The sequence below is a fragment of the Lithobates pipiens genome, unplaced genomic scaffold (genome assembly GCF_037356315.1).
Source record: "Lithobates pipiens isolate NorthernLeopardFrog02 unplaced genomic scaffold, aLitPip1_a1.2 Scaffold_13, whole genome shotgun sequence".
In the NCBI taxonomy this organism is placed as follows: Eukaryota; Metazoa; Chordata; class Amphibia; order Anura; family Ranidae; genus Lithobates; species Lithobates pipiens.
The window spans coordinates 163,777,479-163,799,427 of NW_027507718.1; the positions used below are offsets into that span (position 1 = coordinate 163,777,479).

The window sequence follows — 21,949 nt, forward strand, 5'->3', positions numbered from 1 at the left end:
ATGGGGGTGAAGTGAAGAATATTAGGATATCGTCCACAAACATACATAATTTATGTTGATGGCCTCCTAATTCTAGGCCTTTAATATTCGTATTGGAGCATTTGAGCTGGGCTAGGGGGTTCCATTGCCAAAGCAAAAAGAAGAGGGGAAATGAGGCACCCCTGCCTGGTTCCTCTTTCAATGACAACGGGGTGAGAACAGTAACCAGAGTAGGAAACATATGCTTTTGGGTTTTGATACATGGAAGAGATCCAACACAGGAAATGTGTTCCAAATCTCCACCGGCATAAGATGGAGTTAAGATAAGGCCAAGAAAGAGCTGTAGTTGGACTAGGAAGTGTCATCAGTATTTGGTTTAGGAATTATGGCGATGGATACTAAGAGGGATTCACTACAAAAGGAATGGTTTGAGAGGAAGGAGTTGAAGGCTTCAACCATAAGAGGGAATAATATGGTAGCAAAGTGTTTATAGTAGGTTGCTGAAAAGCTGTCAGGACCTGTGCGGTTGTGTGTTTTTAATGTTTTTATTGCTGTGCGGATTTCTAAATCCAAGATACTGTAGGTCTAGCGAGGGTTTCTTTTTGAGCAACAGAGAGGGAGGAGAGAAGAGTATTAAAGTTTGTTGGGTCAAATGTATGAGTATCCCGATATAGGTTAGCGAGTCTTCTGCGGAACTCATGGAGAATTTTCTGAGGGTTACTGGAATAGGTGTCTTTAGTAAGTTGAAGTCGAATTGGTTTGAGGGTATAGTCCACTTTATGTAGGGTTAAGGCCAAGAATGTGTTTGGCTTACTCACTTTCATATAGAAAGTGTGTGGGTATTTTCAGAGAATCTTTTCAGCCTAGTCCATCAGGAATAGATCAAATTCCAATTGCGCTTTATCGTAGATTTGTTTATTTGACGGAGAGGGCAAATTTAGATAATTCGATGAAGCTTTATAGAAGGCTTTGTCTAGCTGCTTATGAAGTTGTTTATTTAGTTTACATTGGTATGATGCTTGGCTGATGCAAAGCAATTAAAACCCCTTTCTGTTTGGTGGAGGCCGAGGCTATATAAACCTGGGGGTATTGTCAGAAAAATAATTTAGGGGAGGATTGTAATGAGAAATGTGTTTCCTGTTAGCATACCACATGTGCCAAGAGTGTGGAAAAGGAATGGAAAGCCTTGGTTCTTTTTGGAGGGGAGTTGAGTCCCTGTGCATTAAGTGTCAGAATATTTAAATGCATCACTATGTAGTGTATATATAATCAGGGATTCCTGATTATATATGGTTTAAGATAAGCAGGGGGGTAGGGGGGAAGGACTAAGGGAGGGAAGAGGACTGTGGATAGCATCAGGTAGGAACTGGGGAGTGTAACTAGTATTTGCTCATAGGAAGGACTATGAGAAGCTCTGGTTGAAAAGAAGGAAGGTGGCTCCGATGTGGAGCGAGTATCCAGGGAGTGGTGTAGAATCACCAGCCAATGGATACCTTAGGTCCAAAGAGTATCCGATCAACAATGTCGGGTACTCGAGGATCAAATGGGAGGAGCAGCGAGCAATCTACGGGACTATGAGCGCAGTGAGCTATCTCCGGGCTACGTCCATCTCTCCTCTCTGTGCCTGCTCAGTCCCAGCTTCTCTGCATGTGTTCCCCTTCCCGCCACTCCTCAGTGGGCAAGCTTTTTACTTGATATGCACATTGCACTTTATAGTGCACTTTAAACTCATTGTTGTATTCACTATACACACATATTTTTTGTGGTATTTAGTTTACATACACATTGGGCGGCACAGTGGTGTAGTGGTTAGCACTCTCACCTAGCAGTAAGAAGGATCGCTGGTTTGAATCCCAACCACGACTCTACCTGCCTGGAGTTTGCATGTTCTCCCTGGGCCTGCGTGGGTTTCCTCCAAGTACTCTGGTTTCCTCCCCCACTCCAAAGACATGCAGGTAGGTTAATTGGCTTCTGTCAAAAATTGGCCCTAGTATATGAATGGGGACCTTGGATTGTGGGCTCCGTGAGGGTAGGGACCGATGTGAGTGTGCAATGTACAGGGATAGGGACATTCACTCAGGTTGAACTGGATGGACTGTTGTCTTTATTCAACCTTACTAACTACTAACTACAACTAATTTCCCCAGTGCACTTGCACCCACTATGTATTTGAACAGCGCCATTATCCCTTTCCAGAGAGATTAATATCTCCGGGACTATGACAGCGATTTCTATATAACAAACAAGTAATTAACATTACAATAGTCAGTAAATAGAAAACTGGCAAGGTGTTATGTAAGTAAAGAACAAGGTGTAACAAAATTAGGTCGATGGAGTAAATTTATGGCATTAGTTAATTGTTAAAGATCGTTGCCAGAGGGGGAGGATCGTTTAGGTCAGGGATATGCAATTAGTGGACCTCCAGCTGCTGCAGAACTACAAGTCCCATGATGCATAGCAAGACTCTGACAGCCTCAAGCATGACACCCAGAGGCAGAGGCAAGATGGAACTTGTAGTTTTGCAACAGCTGGAGGTCCACTAATTGCATATCCCTGGTTTAGATTTATAATGGGAGAAAGAGGTGCAATCAAGCTCACTGCAGGACATTTTAAGCCAACACCTTGTTGAATCCATGCCACAAAGAATTAAGGCAGTTCTGAAGGTAAAAGGGGGTCCAAATAGGTACAAGCAAGGTGTACCTAATAAAGTGTCTGGTAAGTGTATATATATATATATATATATATATATACATATATTTATATTTGTTATTATATATACTCTGTGTATGCTGTATACTTTTATTGTGGGTGATAACAACATTTCTGTAGGAGAGCAGTTTCACTTTTAGGTAGGTAATTGTATATCTGCCTCTTTTTCAATTGTCCTAATGGGCTGTGCCTCAGTGGAACGTTAGTCACAGAATAAAGATTCTCTTCGAGTGCCTAGCTCTACAAGTACAAGTATTGAATTTTTGCTTATACACACACACACTGGAAAACTTTTGGCATTACGTCTAAACCATCCTAGGTCAGCCTACTCTACTTCATCATCAGTGCTGAAATGCTGACCCCTGAGAACTCGTTTAGAGGTTCAAGCAGGCAAGCAGGTGGAAATCACTCAGAGCGAGGTCCAGGTTGTAAGAAGGATATGGCAATACCTCCCAGCCGAGTTGCTGTAATGTACTGTGCACTTTTTTCCCCGCAGACGAGTATGCACCTCACTCGCCATGTCTTTCCCAGAAACCACTTGCCATTGCCTTACCTGCAGACGCAGTTGTTCGCATGCTTCCACTGCTTTGATACTCCTTTTAATTCTGGAGTGAAATGATGTGCCCAGGTTTTCTCACATGTAATGATGCATTCCATAAAACCCTGGCCTTTCCTGTCAAAACACTCCTTCAGCGCAGTGCAGACTTTAACTCTTCTATGCCGGTCAAAAGTGGAAAACTGTCTTGGTGTCCAGCATTCTAACTTTTCAAAAATTCAAATGTTCGTGAATGATTGTGTTTACTATTCCCACAAAAATATTTGTCTCTTGTGCAATTTCACGCCGGGTTATGCCTCGATTATTCAGGATAAGGTGTTCCACATACTGAATATTCACAGGAATGACTGTTATGGGCAGGGAATCACTAACAGACGTACGTCCATCTTTGAAATGTTTACACCATTCAAATGTCTTACTGCAGCTGAGTATCTTGGCTGCTGATTGACTAAAGCATGCACTTGACCTGCATGCTTTGACAAATCACAGTGTGATCTGCTGTGAGAGCCATTGCCAATCATGGCTCAGGGGCTAGGTGCACTGCCCACAATGTGTGCAATGTGCATTAATGGAGAGAGATTGAGAAGCTAGATTAGGCAGGTTAGTTAGTGGCGTGCAGGCAGTTTAGTATATATATATACACACACACACACACACACCACTGCATTCAGTATAGACTATATATACAGTGCAGGGAGTCTAGTATACAGTTGTGCTAAAAAGTTTGCATACCCTGGCAGAAATTGTGAAATTATGTTGCAATTAATATTAAAAATATGACTGATCATGCCAAAATTATTTAAGGATACCAATTGCATGAAGCCATTTATTATCACATTGTTTTTTGGATCCTTTTTAAATCATAATGATAACAGACATCAGAATGGAATGTTTGGCCTTGGTACAGACACAAAAGGTGGCGCACACAGGTTAAAATGGCAATTAAAGGTTAATTTCTCACATTTGTGACTTTTTAAATCACAATTAGTATCTGTGTATAAATAGTGAGTTTGTTAGCTCTCTTATGGATGCACTAAGCTAGACAGTGAGCCATGAGGAGGTAGAAAAGAACAGTCAGAAGACCTGGGTAACAAGGTAATGAAACTTTCCAAAGATGGAAAAAGATATAAAAAGATAGCCAAAGCCTTGGATATGCATGTCAGTACTGTTCAATCACTTAATAAGAAGTGGAAAATTTGGGGATCTCTTGATACCAAGTCAAGGTCACAACTGCCACGGGAACTGTTCGGGATACAAAGAAAATCCCACAGGTAATCTCAGGAGAAATACAGGCTGCTCTGGAAAAAGATGGTGTGCTTGTTTTTAATGAGCACAATACGATGATAGTTGAACAAAATAGAGCTGCATGGTCAAGTTGCCAGAAAGAAGCCTTTACTGTACAAGTTTCACAAATAAGCCTGGTTACAATATGCCCAACACCTTGACATGCCTCATTGGCTTGTTTGTGGCATTGGCGCAGTAAAGGCTTCCTTCTGGCAGCTCAACTATGCAGCTCTTTTCTGTTCAAGTATCGTTGAATTGTGCTTCTTAGGCTGGGTTCACACTGCTGCGGGGGGAGATCCGGATGTGATTCGCACCCGCACTGCAGTGCAAATCACATCCGATCTCCGTAGCGATGCGAGTTCAGCCATACAGATAGTATGGCTGAGTTCGCATCGCTCCCGCAGCAAACTCGCACGGGACCCTTTTTTTGGTCCGCAACAGAATCGGATCGCATGGGGGTTCACACCATGCGATCCGATTCCTGTGCGAGTCTGCAGATCGCACTGCGATATGCGGACGGATCTGGGGGTGTCATTAACATATCATTGACACTCCCAGCCGTCCGCATAGGGCAGTGTGAACTGCCGGCAGGAGGTGTGCGATGCGGGAAAACGCCACGGATTCGCGGTGTTCCCGCATCGCTGTGGTGTGAACCCGGCCTTAAAAACAACCACACTTACTTTTTGGAGAGCAGCCTGTATTTCTCCTGTGGTTACCTGTGGGTTTTTCTTTGTATACTGAGCAAGTCTTCCTCCAGATGTGGCTGCAATCTTTCTTGGTCTACCTGACCCTGGCTTGGTATAAAAAAAGCCACTCATTTTCCACTTCTTAATAAGCGATTAAACAGTACTGACTGGGATATTCAAGGCTTTGGATATCTTTTTATATCCTTTTCCATATTTGTAAAGTTTCATTACCTTGTTACCCAAGTCTTTTGACTGTTCTTTTCTATCTCCTCATGGCTAGGTAGCCTGCCTAGAGCATCCATGTGAGAACTAACAAACTAATTGACCGTGCATAAACAGACACTAATTGTGATTTGAAAAAGCCACGAATGTGGGAAATTAACATTTAATTGCTAATTTAACCTGTGTGTGCCACCTTCTGTGTCTGTACCAAAGCCAAACATTCCAGGGTATGTAAACTTTTGATCAGGGAGATTTGGGTGATTTCTGGTATCATTATGATTTAAAAAGGATCCAGAAAACTATGTAATAATAAATGGCTTCATGTGATTGCTATCCTCAAGACAGTTTTTTGGCATGATCAGTCATATTTTCAAAATTAATACCAAAATTTCACAATTTCTGCCACGGTATGCAAACTTTTCAGCATGACTGTGTATGTATATATATATATATATATATATATATATATACAGTATATATATATATATATATATATATATATATATATATATATATATATATATATTGCAGTCCGTACAGAGTATATAATAGTGTATTGAAGTGGTTAAGGGGAACCCTGACAGAATTAAGGAAAAACGGCATGGTGTCCCCCTCAAAACCACCAAAGGGCCTGGTATTGATTTTAAGGGACACTTTATGCCAAAATGTAAAAAAACAAAACAGTGCTGGGTCCCCCCCTCCTGAACCATACCAGGCTGCTTGCCCTCCATATGGGGAGGATGTTTTTGGGGTTCCCCCCAAAGCATCTTGTCCCATGTTGATGGGGACAAGGGCCTTGTCCCCACAATCCTGGCCCGATGGTTGTGGGGGTCTGCAGGCAGGGGGCTTATCAGAATCTGGAAGCCCCCTTTAACAAGGGGGCCCCCAGATTCCAGCCCCCCCATGTGAATGGGTAAGGTACATTGTACCCCTACCCATTCACCGAAAAAACATTTTGACCATTCTTTATTAAAAAAAAAGAAAAGAAAAAAAGCTCTGCCTCAATGGGAGGCCTTCTGCCGACTCCTGTCTCTTGCCTGTGACAGCTGTTATATAGGCAAGGTTGGGGACACCTGGTGACGTAACCATGTGATCCCACCCCTTCTGATATCAGGTGACATCATATGATTTCAGAGGGGACTGGGTCATCCAGTTATGTCAGTGGGTGGCTCTGCTCTTGCTTACATAACAGCTGTCACAGCCAAAAGACAGCAGTTGCCGGGAGGCTTCCCATGGAGGCAGAGTCTTTTCTTTTTTTTCCTGTCTGTCGGGTGGCGTGAATGACGATGGATATACTTCGCGGGACACTTTTTATTATTTTTAATTTTTTTAATAAAGGAATTGTCAAAATGTCAAAAAATGTACTTTTGGCATGGAGTTCCCCTTAAAATCCATACCAGAACCTAAGGGCATGGTACGGACTGGAGGGAGCCCACTCCAATTTCTTCCTTGATTTTTCATCTATATTGCCGGGAGGCGGCAAAACATTACAGCAGCGAGCAAGTTTAAATTACATTTTTTCGTTTAGAAATTTCATTTTCCTGTGGCACTGTTCTACATATCACACAGATGTGCTACTTTACAGGCAGACTTAGGGGACCCAGCAGGCACCATATTTAAAAGAATATTACATTTTTATTGTTTCACTTTAAGCATTATTAAAATCACTGCTCCTGAAAAAACTGTTGTTTTAAAAACGTTTTTTTGGACTGATACATGCAGTACCTGGGTCCTCATATACTTTTTATGGCAATAACTTGCATATAAGCCTTTAACCACTTCAGCCCTGGAAGAATTTACCCCTTTTTTTGACCAGAGCATTTTTTGCGATACGGCACTATGCTCCTTTAACTGACAATTGCGTGGTCGTGCAAAGCACCCAAACAAAATTGATGTAATTTTTTTCCCCATAAATAGAGCTTTCTTTTGGTGGTATTTAATCATCTCTGAGCGACAATTTTGAAAAAAAGCAATATTTTTTACTTTTTGCTATAATAGATATCCCCCCCCCCCCAAAAATGGGTACACTTTTTCCCCCAGATGAATGGGTAGGGGTACATCGTACCCCATACTCATTTACATAGGGTGGGGGCCAGAATCTGGGGGCCCCCTTATTAAAGGGGGCTCCTGGATTCTGATAAGCCCCCCACCCGCAGACCCTGACAACCAACAGCCAGGGTTGTCAGGAAGAGGCCAATGGGGACAAGGTGATTTTGGGGTGAGGGGCCACAGGTCGCACCCCTTCCCCAAAGCACCCACCCCCCATGTTGAGGACATGCGGCCTGGTACGGCTCAGGAGGGGGGGCTCACCTGTCCCCACACCCTTTCCTGACCGGCCAGGCTGCGTGCTCAGATAAGGGTCTGGTATGGATTTTGGGGGGAGCCCCAAGCCGTTTTTTCGGCATAGGGGGTTCCCCTTAAAACCCCTACCAGACCAGAGTTCTCCCTTAAGATTCATACCAAATACAGTGCCCGGTATTAGCGAGAATCCAAGTCGGATCCCCGCCTCAATGTCAGCGATGCTTGTCGCTTATCGGGAAAGGAAAATAAATAGTTTTCCTTTTCCGATGCAAGCCAGCTCAGCGCTGGCTCCCGCGACGAGGCTCGTAGGGTGTCAATCTCGCCGATAAAAGCGGCGAGATTGACACAATATAGCGGGCACCTACTGTGGGTACCTACAACTTTGTCATTTCATTCAACAGCTCCTGCAGTCCCAGTCCACCCCTTACGCGTTGACCCCATTTTAGAGTCTTTGTAGAGTCCGGCCTCACTCCCCCGGACTCATCTCATTGATTTATTCTTCAATAATTTCTACCAGAAGACCTCTGTTGCGGCCCTACCACCTTGAATGGGAAAGTAAATTGGGGAAGTGACTGGATCCAGGGGACTGGCAGATCATGTCCTTGGCGCTTTCCAAAAGCTCTAAAATGTTCATATATTGGAGAATGCCTATAAAATATTATACACATGGTACTATACACTGGCTAGGCTGGCTCGGTTCATTACAGCTTATTCTGCGCTCTGCTTCCGAGGATGTTCACAGGTGGGCATAATGACACACATATTGTGGTCTTGCCCAAAGGTGTGCAGACTATGGGTCAGGGTCTATGCCCTTCTCTGTACCTTATTTCACACTGGCCTCAAAAGAGACCCATACAAAGCTCTATAGACCTGCAAGGTCCATAAAGACATGGATGAGTGAGGTCAGGACTCTGTGCAGGCCAGCCAAGTTTCTGTACCCCAAACTTACTCATCCATGTCTTTATGGACCTTGATTTGTGCACTGGTGTATAGTCATGTTGAAACAGGAAGGGGCCATCCCCAAACTGTTCCCACAAAGTTAGGAGCATGAAATTGTCCAAAATGTCTTGGTACGCTGTTGCCTTAAGAATTCCCTTCCCTGGCCAAGCCCAACCCCTGAAAAAAAAAAACCCATACCATAATCCCCCTCCACCAAAAGATTTGGACCAGTACATGAAGCAAGGTTCATAAACACATACACAAGCGAGTTTGGGGTACAGTAACTTGACTGGCCTGCACATAGTCTTGACCTCCACCCAAAAGAACACCTTTGAGATGAATTAGAGCGGACTGCAAATTGGGCCTTCTCGTCCAACATCAGTGCCTGACCTCAAAAAATACCCTTCTGGAAGAATGGGCAAACATTCCCATAGACAGACTCCAAAACCTTGTGGACAGCCTTCCCAGAAGAGTTGAAGCTGTTATAGCCGCAAAGAGTGGGCCAGCTCAATATTGAACCCTACGGACTAAGAGTAGGATGCCATGTGCTTGTAAAGGCAGGCACCCCAATACTTTTGACAATATAATGTATATCTAAATACTTTACTTACCTGTGAACCAGTGGAATACCTCCCAGGAGCTTGAGAGCTAGATGTTTTATTTGAACCAATTGAATTATCCATACTTTTTCCACTACAGCAATGAGTTCGCAAACATTTGCCATATTCTTTCCGCACCTAAAAGAGAATTTAAAAAAAATAGCCCTAATTAATTTTCCATAAATCTAAGGCCTCTTTCACATGGGATGGATCCGTGATGATCTGCCCCGTGAAACATCCGCTTGCTCAGCAGGAAGATGACAAGTCCGTCTGTGCACACGGACCTGTCAGAGCGCCGCTCTCCCCTATGGGAGATCGGATAACGATGGACTGTAGAGTCCGTCATCACCCGATCCGATGACGGATGGAAAAGTAGGTTTTTCCTCCGTCACACTTTTTCGGATTGGAGCGGGTCGGATGTCAGCTGACATGTCACCTTTGACATTCGACGCTCCATAGAGGTCTATGGAGCGTCCGTTTAGGTCCGGCTAAAAACCTGACAAGCGGACCTCAACGGATCGTTCGTGTGAAAGAGGCCTTATGCAGTTTGCATGCAAATTAAAAGTGGGTATTTTGTTTCAAGTTAAAAAGTTATACAATTAATGCACAAAAAAGTGTTTTACGTATGTTTTCATTTATTTTTTCATTATGCAATGAAAGACAATTTTAACGGGCTTCCACAGCAAATGTATACTTCAAGAAAACTGTATGGTTTAGCTTAGCAACCAGTCAATTTTCAATTGTCATTTCTGCAGTTTAGGTCTGAAGATGAGACAAAAATCTTCTTGTAATATATTTTTTATACACCAAATCCAATTGTTTTGATTTTTAAAAACCGTTAAATACAATCTGTGATGAACCAAAATATTCCTGTAAATAGAAACTGATAGGTAGACTGGTAGTAAGGTGAGAACATGATAAAATACAGCTAGCACTTGGGGAACGGTTATTTCCACCAAAGGTTTCACACGCTTAAAGGCTAAGTTCACCTTTGGAACATGTTGCGTGTTCCACTCATATTTAGGGTGGAACATGTAACAAGTTCCAGCTCCTGCCCCCTCTCCCCCTCCCTGTGACAGTGATGAGGGTTTTTCACCCTGCCCCCACTGTCATTTTTTGAAAATAGTGCTGCTGTTCAGGGGCTCTGTCCACACAGCTGCATCATTCATTCACAGACTCCTGTGAATGAATAAACTACAAGTACCAACATTCTACTGCAGCAGATGGGCTGGACGGGGGGGGGGGAATGAGCACTCTTGTCCACTGACATGTCCTCTGGCTTTCAAATAAAAAAAGCCTATAAAGAAGTATTTATATTTAGGCCCCTTTCACACTGGGACGGGAGCGGCTTCGGCGCTATTTTTAGTGCCGCTTTACCGTCGTTTTAGCTTCCACACCACAAAGCGCCGCCTTGCTGGCGGTATAGCTGTGCTGTCCCACTGATTTCAATGGGTAGGAGTGAATACACCGCTCCTTCACCGCTCCAAAGATGCGGCTAGCAGGACTTTTTTCACCGTCCTGCCAGCGCACCGCTCCAGTGTGAAAGCCCTCTGGCTTTCACACTGGAGTGAAAGGGGCCGTTTTTTTTCAGGCGCTATTTTTAGTGTTGTAGCGCCTGAAAACCGCCTCGCTGTGAAAGGGGCCTTAGGGTTTGTGCACAAGGCACCTGCATTGCAGTACATGTGTTGTGGGGCCATGAACTACACGGAATCATGACGGTGCTATTTTCAGGCTGTTGTGGTCATTTGGTAGCCCATTCAAATATGCTTCCTCATGGTCTGTTAAATACACAAATGTATTATATCTCTTTAAAAAAAATGCTCCTTGCTATCTATGTGGATTGCAAAACATACCCCGCCCCCCCAGGGGGAAGAGAGAGAAGTATTATGTAGTCATAACACACTACTTGTCCTGCGATGACAATTCTGTTTAGTACAGTTGTCAACCTAGGAAGGAAGTGTGTTAACAGCAATATTGGGTTAACATAAAGAGCAAAAAATGTGAAAAAAAACAATGCAGCCACCATGGACGAGTAAGCTGCAATACATTTTTGTTCTTGGGCTTAAATATGCTTTAGCACAACACACGTTTGTTAAATACAACAAACTGACATTGTGTAAAAAGGCCTATACAGTCCTAATAAATAAAAATAGAAAAGAAAAAGAATAGAAATAATATAAAATCTGCAAACTTGGGTGTTTTTATATGCAAGATTTATGGGAATCAGCATGAACCATGAAACGTAATACACTTATAGATTTACCTTTTTTTGTAGAACACAGTGGAAAATGAATATAAACATTCCCTGAAGACAATTAAAAATTGTGAACAGATAAGCCATAATGACTGTGCTCTCGTTGATATACATTAATCCAAAGGCCCAGGTCAGTCCCAGAAGACAGAGAAGTGCTATTGCACCTATAACCCATGATCTGTAAAGAAAAAAAACACACAAACTGTAAACCGAGTTTATCCATCAAATTACACATTTGATTTTTTACAATAAATATCTAAACAATTAGGATCTGAGTATGCATTATGCCGCGTACACACGATCGGATTATCTGGCGGACTTGGCCCGGGGGACCAGAGTCCGCCAGACAATCTGCCCGTGTGGGCTTCAGCTGACTTTTCCTTCCCAAAAGTCCGGCGGATTAGAAAGAAGTCTTGACTCAAAATTGTCCGCCGGACTCGGCCGTCTGTGTGCTAGTCCGCCTCCATCAGCGAGATTGACACCTCGCTAGCCCCGTCACCTGGTATGGATTTAAAGGGGAAGCCCTACAGCGTGGGGGTCCCCCCAAAGTCCATAGCAGACCCTTATCCGAGCACGCAGCCCGGCCGGTCAGGAAAGGGGATGAGGACGAGCGAGCGCCCCCCCCCCCCCCCCCTCCTGAGCCGTACCAGGCTGTGTTCCCTCAAAATGGGGTCCTGCCCCCCCACCCGAAAGCACCTTGTCCCCATGTTGATGAAGACTAGGGCCTCTTTCCAACAACCCTGGTTGTTGGTTGTCGGGGTCTGCGGGCGGGGGGCTTATCAGAATCCAGGAGCCCCCTTTAATAAGGGGGCCCCCAGATTCTGGCCCCCACCCTATGTAAATGAGTATGGGGTACGATGTACCCCTACCCATTCATCTGGGGGAAAAAGTGTACATGAAAAAAAAACACAACACAGGTTTTTAAAATACTTTATTAGACAGCTCCGGTGGTCTTCTTCCGTCTTGATGGGGTCTTCTCGCCGGACTCCTCCGCTATCTTCTGCTCTTTTACTAGCGGAGGACCCTGGCTTTCTCCTTCGTTGCCGCTGCCATCCGGGGGTCTTGTTCCGACTTCAGGGGTCTTGTCCTGCTCTTCAGGGGTCTTGTCCCGCTCTTCGGTTCTTCTTGCCGGGCCTCGGCTTTCTTCGTCCAGCTCTTTTACTAGCGTTGGCCCGGTTTTCTGTCCCTGTTGCCACCTTCTTCTGCTTCTTCTGCTATTCTTGTTCTTCCTTCCGATGTTGACACGACACTCTCCCTGGTCGTAATGGCAGGGGCGTGTTGTGCGGCGACTTATATAGGGGTCACCGGGTGATGTCACACGGTGACCCCGCACCTTATGATGTCACAGTCCCAGCATCCTCCGGGAATGTGACATCATAAGGGGCGGGGTCACCATACTCACCAAAACCAAAGGAAATTCCCAGCTCAACTTGCTAGCCAGTCTACAGCCAACCAAATTATGCTGTCTAATAGTTTGCGTTACACAAGGGTTTAGTTAGCACACATTTGCAAATATATGCCTAAGCTGCAGAGTCGCTCTAAGGCATCCCATTATTAACTCTTGTAAATGTAGCACCAACCCCGAAGGAACTGCTGGTTAGATTTCGGCTTACTGTTACCTTCTGTTCTACTCGCTTCACGTCAAGAAGTGTCCCGTGTTAAATGGCCCAGTAACTTGAGAGACTGACAACAGATCCACTTGAATGGATTTTTTTTTGCAAAGACGTAGACAATGAACAGTCTCTTAAATTGGGATCAGAGGGATGGAAATGAAGTTCAGGTACTCTTAATGTCAAAGTCAAAATGTTGAAGAACATGCTTACTTTGACTGCATCCAGAGAATAGCCATTCGCAAATGGATGTTCACTCAAGTTGGACAGTCCTCTTGCCTAGCAGCCAACAAGGTGCTTACTAAGGAACAGGTCTCTGCCACAGACGTTGTTGTAGAACATACAAGCTATGTCTCTGCCACAGACGTTTTTGTAGAACACGTAGGAAAACTAAACTTGAAGAACACTCGTGGAATACCTGGATCTTTCAGCCTGCTTGGCAATATCCCACGAGACTGGATTCTCTTGGGTACTTCAGTCCTTCCAGGCTCTTACTAAGAAACCAACCTGTACATGGTCTTCTTGTGAAGAGTCCTCCCCTGGAATGCTTGAAATCACTAGGTCTCTCCCAAACCGGAGACGGCACCCAACCACCTCAGAATCCTCCTTTAGTTTCCTTGCCTCGGGCTAGCCAGCCCTGAGACATCAAGATCGGGTGGATCCGCACCCCAGGGCATAGCCTTCCTGGGGGCTGGTCAGGAGGACCAGGATCATGAAGTCAGTACAGCCTTCTGGACCAGAACACCGAACCACATGACGTCCACATCTTAAATAACCTCTCCCAGAAAGCACAGCAAGAACGCCACTCCCACTGGGCGGGCTCCGAGAAAGAGTAACTTAAGCACCCAACCAGACCATGGGTCCATACCTGCCAGAAGAGACAGTGCCCCCTGTGGTCAGGCGGAACATCTCATAGTCCAGTCAGACTGATGCTGAAGTCCGAATTTGAAGCAGGAGATAAAGTATGTCTCTTCTGCAATAAAGTGGTTCATAGAATTGTAAATGAACTTTGTAAGTTCTGTATATTATTGTATTTTATTTTGTATGTATTGCACACTGCCCTCACTGTGCACACGACACTAATAATGTTTTTATTACATGTTTGCATTCTTTTGAGTCCTGATTAGAATTAGTCTGCCTATGTTATGCCCCTTGTTACCATGAACATACAATTATAATATTATATGTGATACCTACGTAATCATGTGTATAAAAACCATCAATTGCATCATAATAAAGCAGAACAGTTATTTGGAAAGATGTGGAGTGTCTGTTTTTGTGTCTGTTCCCTATTGCAGTAGTTATTATTAATTTGAAATCAATATGAGGATAGGAGTTGACTATCTATACATTTCCATGTCAGGTGGTGTGTAGTACACATTCTGCTAGATAAAGTAGTTTAGAGGCAAGAGGGTATAGGCACAAGTAGAGAAGAGAGAAGACTGGCCAGTCATTATGGGCATTAAAGTAAGGGAATAAAGGGTAAGAGACCCTCAAAAATGCCCAGCGCAAGGGGAGCGCTATAAAATATATGAACTGAAGGTGCAGTTCCACCTATACTGAGCCCCTGCAGAGTAAACAGCTATCTATGTGAGGTGGATGGATCAAGGGTGACAATTAACACTAGACAGAAAGGGACATTTTGATGTTAAGTTGTGGGATTAATTTGGGGTCAGGCACTACAACTAGCAAAGTCAAAATAGAGAAATGAGAGTTAAAACAGAATATTTTATATGTTGTCAGAGAGGGAAGATGGGATGAGCACTATGGCTGCCCATCTGATCATAGAATCATAGAAGCTAGAATATGTGAAGTATGGGATTACAATACATTGGATGCAAAGAATATCAGAACAAAATAAGGAAAGAAGAATTTAAGTAGGGAAATATTAAAGAGTTAAAAGAAAGTGAGAGAATGATATGCATGTATTGTGTACAAATGGGTATGTGTGTGAATGCCGAAACCTTTAGTTCTATCTCTTGTGTGTGTCATGTATGCAGATGTGACCTCTTCCTTTGCGCTCTCCTGAAAGAATGTAGCTGGGATGAGAGATCAATAATAAGCAGGAAGGACACCATGCCAATTTTTGTTTTTTAGACAAAACATTTATAACAAAATGTGCCGGGTTAATTAATCTAATGATAAACAATCACAATTAATTTTTAACCTGTTTGAACCTGTTTTCCGAACATGGTAAAATTAAGGTTACATTTAACCATGTATTACACAAATTGAATATCCTTTGATAGTGGAAACAGTGCATTTAAAACAGGGAATTTAAGTAAAATTTCCTGATTTAAGGAAATAGATCTATGGATATATATTAGTATTAGGGTGTGATATTGAGATTATCACTTGAGTATTCATTTCTAATATGAGTTTAAATAATTTTATTAATAATATAGATATATTGTAACTGATTTAGACAAACTTCAGTTTGAAATGAAACCCAGGTTACATTAAGATAACAATTTTGTAGTTTTACATTTATACAATAAACCGTTATTGAGAGAGAAAAAAAAAAATGGATTAGGATGAAGATGTTAATTGGAATACAGCTGCCATAATATTTAACAAAGTCAAGATGGATGGGATACGTAGAAAGTTTTTCTACAAAAATGTAATCTAAAGGGCTGATAACTTGATGTGCAGTCCATGATGTGAGAGTAATAATAAATACAATTTTACAGACTCATCACATCAAATCCACACACCCTTTTAGGATACCTGCAGCTAATTATATAGTTTTTGACCTGGCTGAGAGCTTTCTGTTCTGTCATATACAGATTGTTTGTCCTTTTGTTTTTATTTATTTTTACTTTCTAAATCCAAAGCAGAACATGTGGATTGTGAAACGATGTGCCCCTTTTCCTTGTAAGTGCTGTGGTATAAAAAGAAGAATATTTTGTATTTATGGACATCTCTGAATGACGGCAGGGTATTGTTATAATTTATTATGTTATGACATCAGGAAAATAATGTCAGATGGAAACTAAGGACTTGTGTTATCTAGCTAAAACTAACAACGCAGCAAGCAATGAGAGATTATATTGCCAGGAAAACGTTTTCTTTTTGAAACATGAAACTGGAGTTCTTAGGCCGCGTACACACGCGGGGACTGTTCGCCCAACTTTGTCCGCTGAACAGTGTTTCGGCAAACAGTCCGCTCGTGTGTGGGCTTTCAGCGGACAGTTTCAGCGAACAGTCCGCTGAACAAGGTTTTTCGGAAATTCCGAAAAACTGTCCGCTGAAACTTTGTTTCAGCGAACAGTCCCCTCGTGTGTAGGCTTGTTCGTCAAACTAAGTTCCGCGCATGCTCAGAAAGGATTTACACGCCGAAAGTTATAATGCAGTGTATAGGACGTCGTATTTTTCGTCCCGTCGTACGTGCCGTTCACGTCATCGCGCACGGTTTCAGCAAACTGTTCATTCGTCGTGTGTGGCCATGTCCGTCCATGCTAATTTTGAGCGGACTGTTTGCCGAAACTGTTTGACGGACAAAGTTGGGCGAACAGTCCCCGCGTGTGTACGCGGCCTTACACAAACAGCATCATAGAAAACAAGCCATTGTAATAGATTTATGCAATCTGGAGCCAAAAATGAAGGGTTCACCCCATTATGTAAGACCTGTAGCTTTATGCAAAGGTGCTATTCGACAAAGTTACAGAAATTATTTTGGTCAAATATTTAATTTTTAATGGTCCCACATCCTGAGTAGCAAATATACAGCTAACTAAATGCTTGTCTAATGAAAGGTTCGAAATATGAATTTGTTTTGTTTGTTTAAGTACAAATCTAACATTGAAAAATGCGTACATCTGAATCCAATCACCTTACTGCCTCTATTGGAGAAGGCTTGAGACAAAGGAAAACCACATGTTAAATTGATGACATAGGTTCCATTTGCAGGGCCAGAAGTTTTTTTTTTACTTCGACAGGTAAACCAATCAAGCATGCTGAGTTAATTTAATTGGATGTTTTCAGCCTTCCAGGTTCTTGCTGAGGTAGCCATACTAACATTAACCACTTCAATACAGGGCACTTAAACACCTTCCTGCCCAGACCAATTTTGAGCTTTCAGCACTGTCGCACTTTGAATGAGAATTGCGCGGTCATGCTACACTGTACCCAAATGACATTTTTATCATTTTTTTCCCACAAATAGAGCTTTATTTTGGTGGTATTTAATCACCTCTACGGTTTTTATTTTTTGCTAAACAAATAAAAAAATACAGAATTAAAAAAAAAAAAATGTTTTTTTTGTTTCAGTTTCAAAACTTTGTAAATAAGTACGTTTTCTCCTTCACTGATGGGCACTGATGGGGTTACTCTGATGGGAAATAAGGCGACACTGATGGGCACCGATGATGTGGCACCAATGAAGTGGCACTGATGAGGTGGCATTGATGGACACTGATATGTGGCACTGATATGTGGCACTGATGGGCACTGATAGGCGGCACTGATGGGTGGCACTGATGGGCGACACGGATGGGCACTGATAGGTGGCACAAATTGGCACTGATAGCTGGCATGGGCGGCATGGATGGGCATGGATAGGCGGTACAGGTGGGCATGGATAGGTGGCACAGATGGGCATGGATAGGCGGCACAGATGGGCATGGATAGGCGGCACAGGTGGGCACGGATGGGCACTGATAGGTGGCATGGATGGGCACTGATAGGCGGCACAGATGGGAACTGATAGGCGGCCTTGTATTATATTATACTGTATTAATGGATACCAAGCAGTGCCAAACAATAATGCATGCCAATCAGTGATGCCCACTGTGGGCACTGATTGGCATCCATTATGGGCACTGATTGGCATCCATTGTGGCGCTGACTGGAATCCCTGGTGGTCTAGGGTGGCATACCTTGTCCTGGGCTTCCCTGGTGGTCTGGTGGCATCCCTAGCGGTCCAGTGTGGGCATCCTCGGGGGGGGGGGGGGGGCTGCGCTGATAACCGATCAGCACAGACCAGCTCTGTCAGAGGAGCAGCCGATCGGCTCTCCTCTACTCGGGTCTGCCAGACACGAGTGAAGAAAAGCCGATCACCAGCTCTTCCTATTTACACTGTGATCAGCTGTGATTGGACACGGCTGATCACGTGGTAAAGAGTCTCCATTGGAGACTCTTTACTGAGATCGCAGTTGCAGGATGTCAGACTGACACCCCGCAACAACGATCGCCGCGATGCGCGAGCCCCCGGGGGCGTGCAGCGGCTCAAAATCCTGATCACGTCATATGACGTCCGGTCAGGATTTTGAAACCACTATGCTGCCGTGTATCTGTTATAGGGCGGGCGGCAAGTGGTTAAAATTCACACATGGAAGCAGACCACGTGACTAAGGATGCTGCATTACAGCCCCAGACACTTGCTGGGTCTGTGCAACTCACAGATTCCACTCTAGTTCTGGCCCAGTATAGCTGGGATTAATAATTCAACTTTATGGACCCCAGAAGGAGAAGAACAAGTGGTCCACAGGGGGTAACTTTTTATGAAACAGGACTTTGGAAAAGGTGATCATTTTTGTCTACCAGCCATTCATTTCCATTCAGTTTGACAAATGGACCGTGCCATCAGTCACAAGCAATTATGGCTGCCTTAGTAAATGAGCATGGGATAGAGCCAGGGATCACATATAACATATCACTTCTTGCTTTACCTGTAACCAAAGGTGTTACCAAAAACTGAACATCCCTTCCAGAGATTACAAAAAGATATAGCCAGATGCCCAAGTCAGGAACTTACAAGTATACATTTTATCTGTATGGACAGGTTTTCTGGATGTCCAGTGGCAAATGCTACTGCAAAGGCCACAGTAAAAAGTGTTATCAGAAGTAGTTTGTAAGTACAGATTGCCAGAATCTACAGAGATTAACAGAGGAAATCATTTTTATAGGAGAGTCCGTACTAGAAGTTCTGAGGTTTTATTTTTACACCCCTACTGTCTATAATGTAGCAGAAAAAGTAGAGTAAGAAACTAGAAACTTTTGTCTGAATGTTTTCTTATATTTTAAGCACCTAACGGGATTTTGGACTCTCTCCCTAAGATAATTTGTTTGGGAGTGTGTTACTTACTTGCTTATATTTTGTCTTAGCAGCTGAAGTCCTCCATTTGGATCTCACAGAGAGAATGTTACTGATCTTTTAAGGTTTTTGACAAACTCATGTATGTGTTTTCTCCCCAATTCCAGATCCTAACAGTTCGGAAGGATCTAAAACTAAAGCCAGATGACTTGTGGATTGCTAATAGACATATATATTAGGACATGTTTGGAGACAATACAGCATCTATTCCATGTACAGTTTTTCAAAACTTGAAGGAAACTGGATCCACACCAGACACTGCTAAATTAAAGAAATCTCTGTGTTTGATCACAGTCCAGGGTACTTTTTGATTCAATTACTTTAATTAATTGTAAGGGAGATTATATATATATATATATATATATATATATATATATATAAAATGTGATTTGAAAAGTAGTTTAGCCATGTTGAAGTCATATTTGTCTTTTGTATGTCTACCAGTTTATGTAGAATTGTCTGTGTTTACATATACTGATAAGTCAGCATGCCCACAATTAAGCTAGAAGGCCATTCTGGCCACAGGAGTGTACAGTCAATACTCTGTAAATATGTTTTATTAATCATTTGTTTTTCACAATAAAAAGTAATTTTGTAATGAAAAAGCTGCTCAGTTATTAAATTCTCCACAATGGTGTTTTGCCTCTTTGGCCAGGACTACCTCCACCTAAGTGTGTGGAGGTTCCAGGTTAAAGGTGGTAGCAGGTATGGCTAGTGATATGGCTAGCCCGATGCAAGGAAACGAAAGGAGGATTCTGAGGTGGTTAGGCGCTGTCTCTGGTTCAGGGGAGACCCAGTGTACTTCAAGCATTCCAGGGGAGGACTCTTTAGAAGAACACCACGTACAGGTTGGTTTTCTTAACAAGAGCCTGGAAGGGCTGAGGTAACCAAGAGAATCCGGTCTTGTGAATATCACCAAGCAGGCTGAAAGATCCAGGCATCCTACAAGTGTTTCAAGTTTAGTTTCCCTAAAACGTCTGTGGCAGAGACATTATTTTGTACGTTCTACAACAACGTCTGTGGCAGAGACTTGTTCCTGAGTAAGCACCTTGTTGGCTGCTAGGCCTTGTGAGAGAGGGACTGTCCAACCTGGGTGACTATCCAGCTGCAAATGGCTATTCTCTGGATGCAGTCAAAGTAAGCAAGTTCTTCAAGGTTTTTTTGACTTTGACACTAAGTGCACCTGAACTTCCTTACCAACCCTCTGATCCCAAGTTGAAAGACTGTTCAATTGACTGAGTTTTGCAAATAAAATCCATTCAAGTGGATCTGTTGTCAGTCTCAAGTTACTGGGCTATTTACCACGGGACATCATCCCCTAGACATGCCACAAGGAGAACAGAAGGTAACAGTAAGCCCAAAAATAACCAGCAGCTCCTTCAGGGGTTAGTGCTACAGATACATATTCACCTGATAAATGGCTATTTACAGTCCTGCATTACTAACAGTTTAATTTTTCAGTTGGTTTGCACCCTCCCACTGAAAAAATTTTGAGCACCAGCCACCAATGCTTCTGAGACAGTTACAAGTCTGTCTAAGGCAGGCCAAGGATGATTCATTTTTTTTTAAATCAACCAGTAGGTTACATAGTCCTGCCATCGGATACATAGTTAGTAAGGTTAAATAAAGACACCAGTCCATCCTGAGTGAGTGTCTACAACTGTCCCTATCCCTGCACATTGCACACTCATATTGGTCCCTACCCTCAAGGAGCCCACAATCCAAGGTCCCCATTCATATACTAGGGCCAATTTTGGACAGAATCCAATTAGCCTACCTGCATGTCTTTGGAATGTGGGAGGAAACTGGAGTACCCGGAGGAAACCCACGCAGGCACAGGGAGAACATGCAAACTCCAGGCAGGTAGAGTCGTGGTTGGGATTTGAACCAGTGGCCCTTTTTACTGCTAGGTGAGAGTGCTAACCACTACACCACTGTGCCGCCCTGGACACAGGTTGAATGAAAAAAAGCAATTGTCATGGTTATGCAATAGAGTTCGTCTGCTTACCTGTCTCCATGTGTTCATCTCTAGAGACCAGCCGACCCTCACCTGACTGATTTTGTAATCCATCCTCTGGCATGGCTCCACCCTAGCTCCTATCAGAGAACACTATATTAACCTGTGCACTGCAGGCCAACCCTACTGATCAACCTTTGTGTGTTAGCTTCCTGTTACCTGCCATGTGCTCTTCTGTTGTTTTCCGTTACCGACTTTGGCATGTCCTTGACTATCCCTGTTTGCCTGTGATTCTGACCTTTTGGCGTGTCCCTGACTATTCCTGTCTGCTTGTGGCCCCGACCTTGGCTTTGTCCCTCACCATCCCTATCCTTCTGTTGCCTACTGAGGGTGTGAGCTGGGGGACCCTGGGGGTCACGACCTGAAGCCAGTTGCAGCCAAGTCCATCCTTACCACTAGAGGCTCTGGTGAGCACCTGCTGGCTCTTAGACTCCGCGCCCCAGGGAATCTTACGCTCTAACCCGGTGGGATCCATCTTGGTGTTATGGCGGCCCTGCCTTCCTATCACCTTGACCCCCTGTCCGCAGCAGTCAGCCGTAGGGTCCACAACCTTGCGGTGCACTCCTGATCCCTACGGTGTGCATCTGTCACCTGGCCTCAAGGTGACCTGACAGTTTGATCAGCCATGGACCCGGCTGACGTGCCGCTTCCTGCAGTCGATCCTTTGCAGGGCATAGTTCAGAGACTTGAGACCCAGGA

General features: G+C 43.6%; 1 protein-coding gene across 18 annotated transcripts in view; it reads right to left on the reverse strand.

The window, feature by feature from the left end:
- The window catches only part of ADGRL3 (adhesion G protein-coupled receptor L3), a 1,264,347-nt gene that overhangs the window by 259,893 nt on the left and 982,505 nt on the right, over positions 1-21,949 (reverse strand). For all 18 annotated transcript variants that reach the window (XM_077475785.1, XM_077475784.1, XM_077475783.1 and 15 more), the window contains exons 19-20: positions 11,539-11,707; positions 9,288-9,413 (exon numbers count right to left, since the gene is read on the reverse strand). In XM_077475785.1, coding sequence (XP_077331911.1) covers positions 9,288-9,413; positions 11,539-11,707 — 295 coding nt within the window. The remainder of the gene's footprint in view (positions 1-9,287; positions 9,414-11,538; positions 11,708-21,949) is intronic.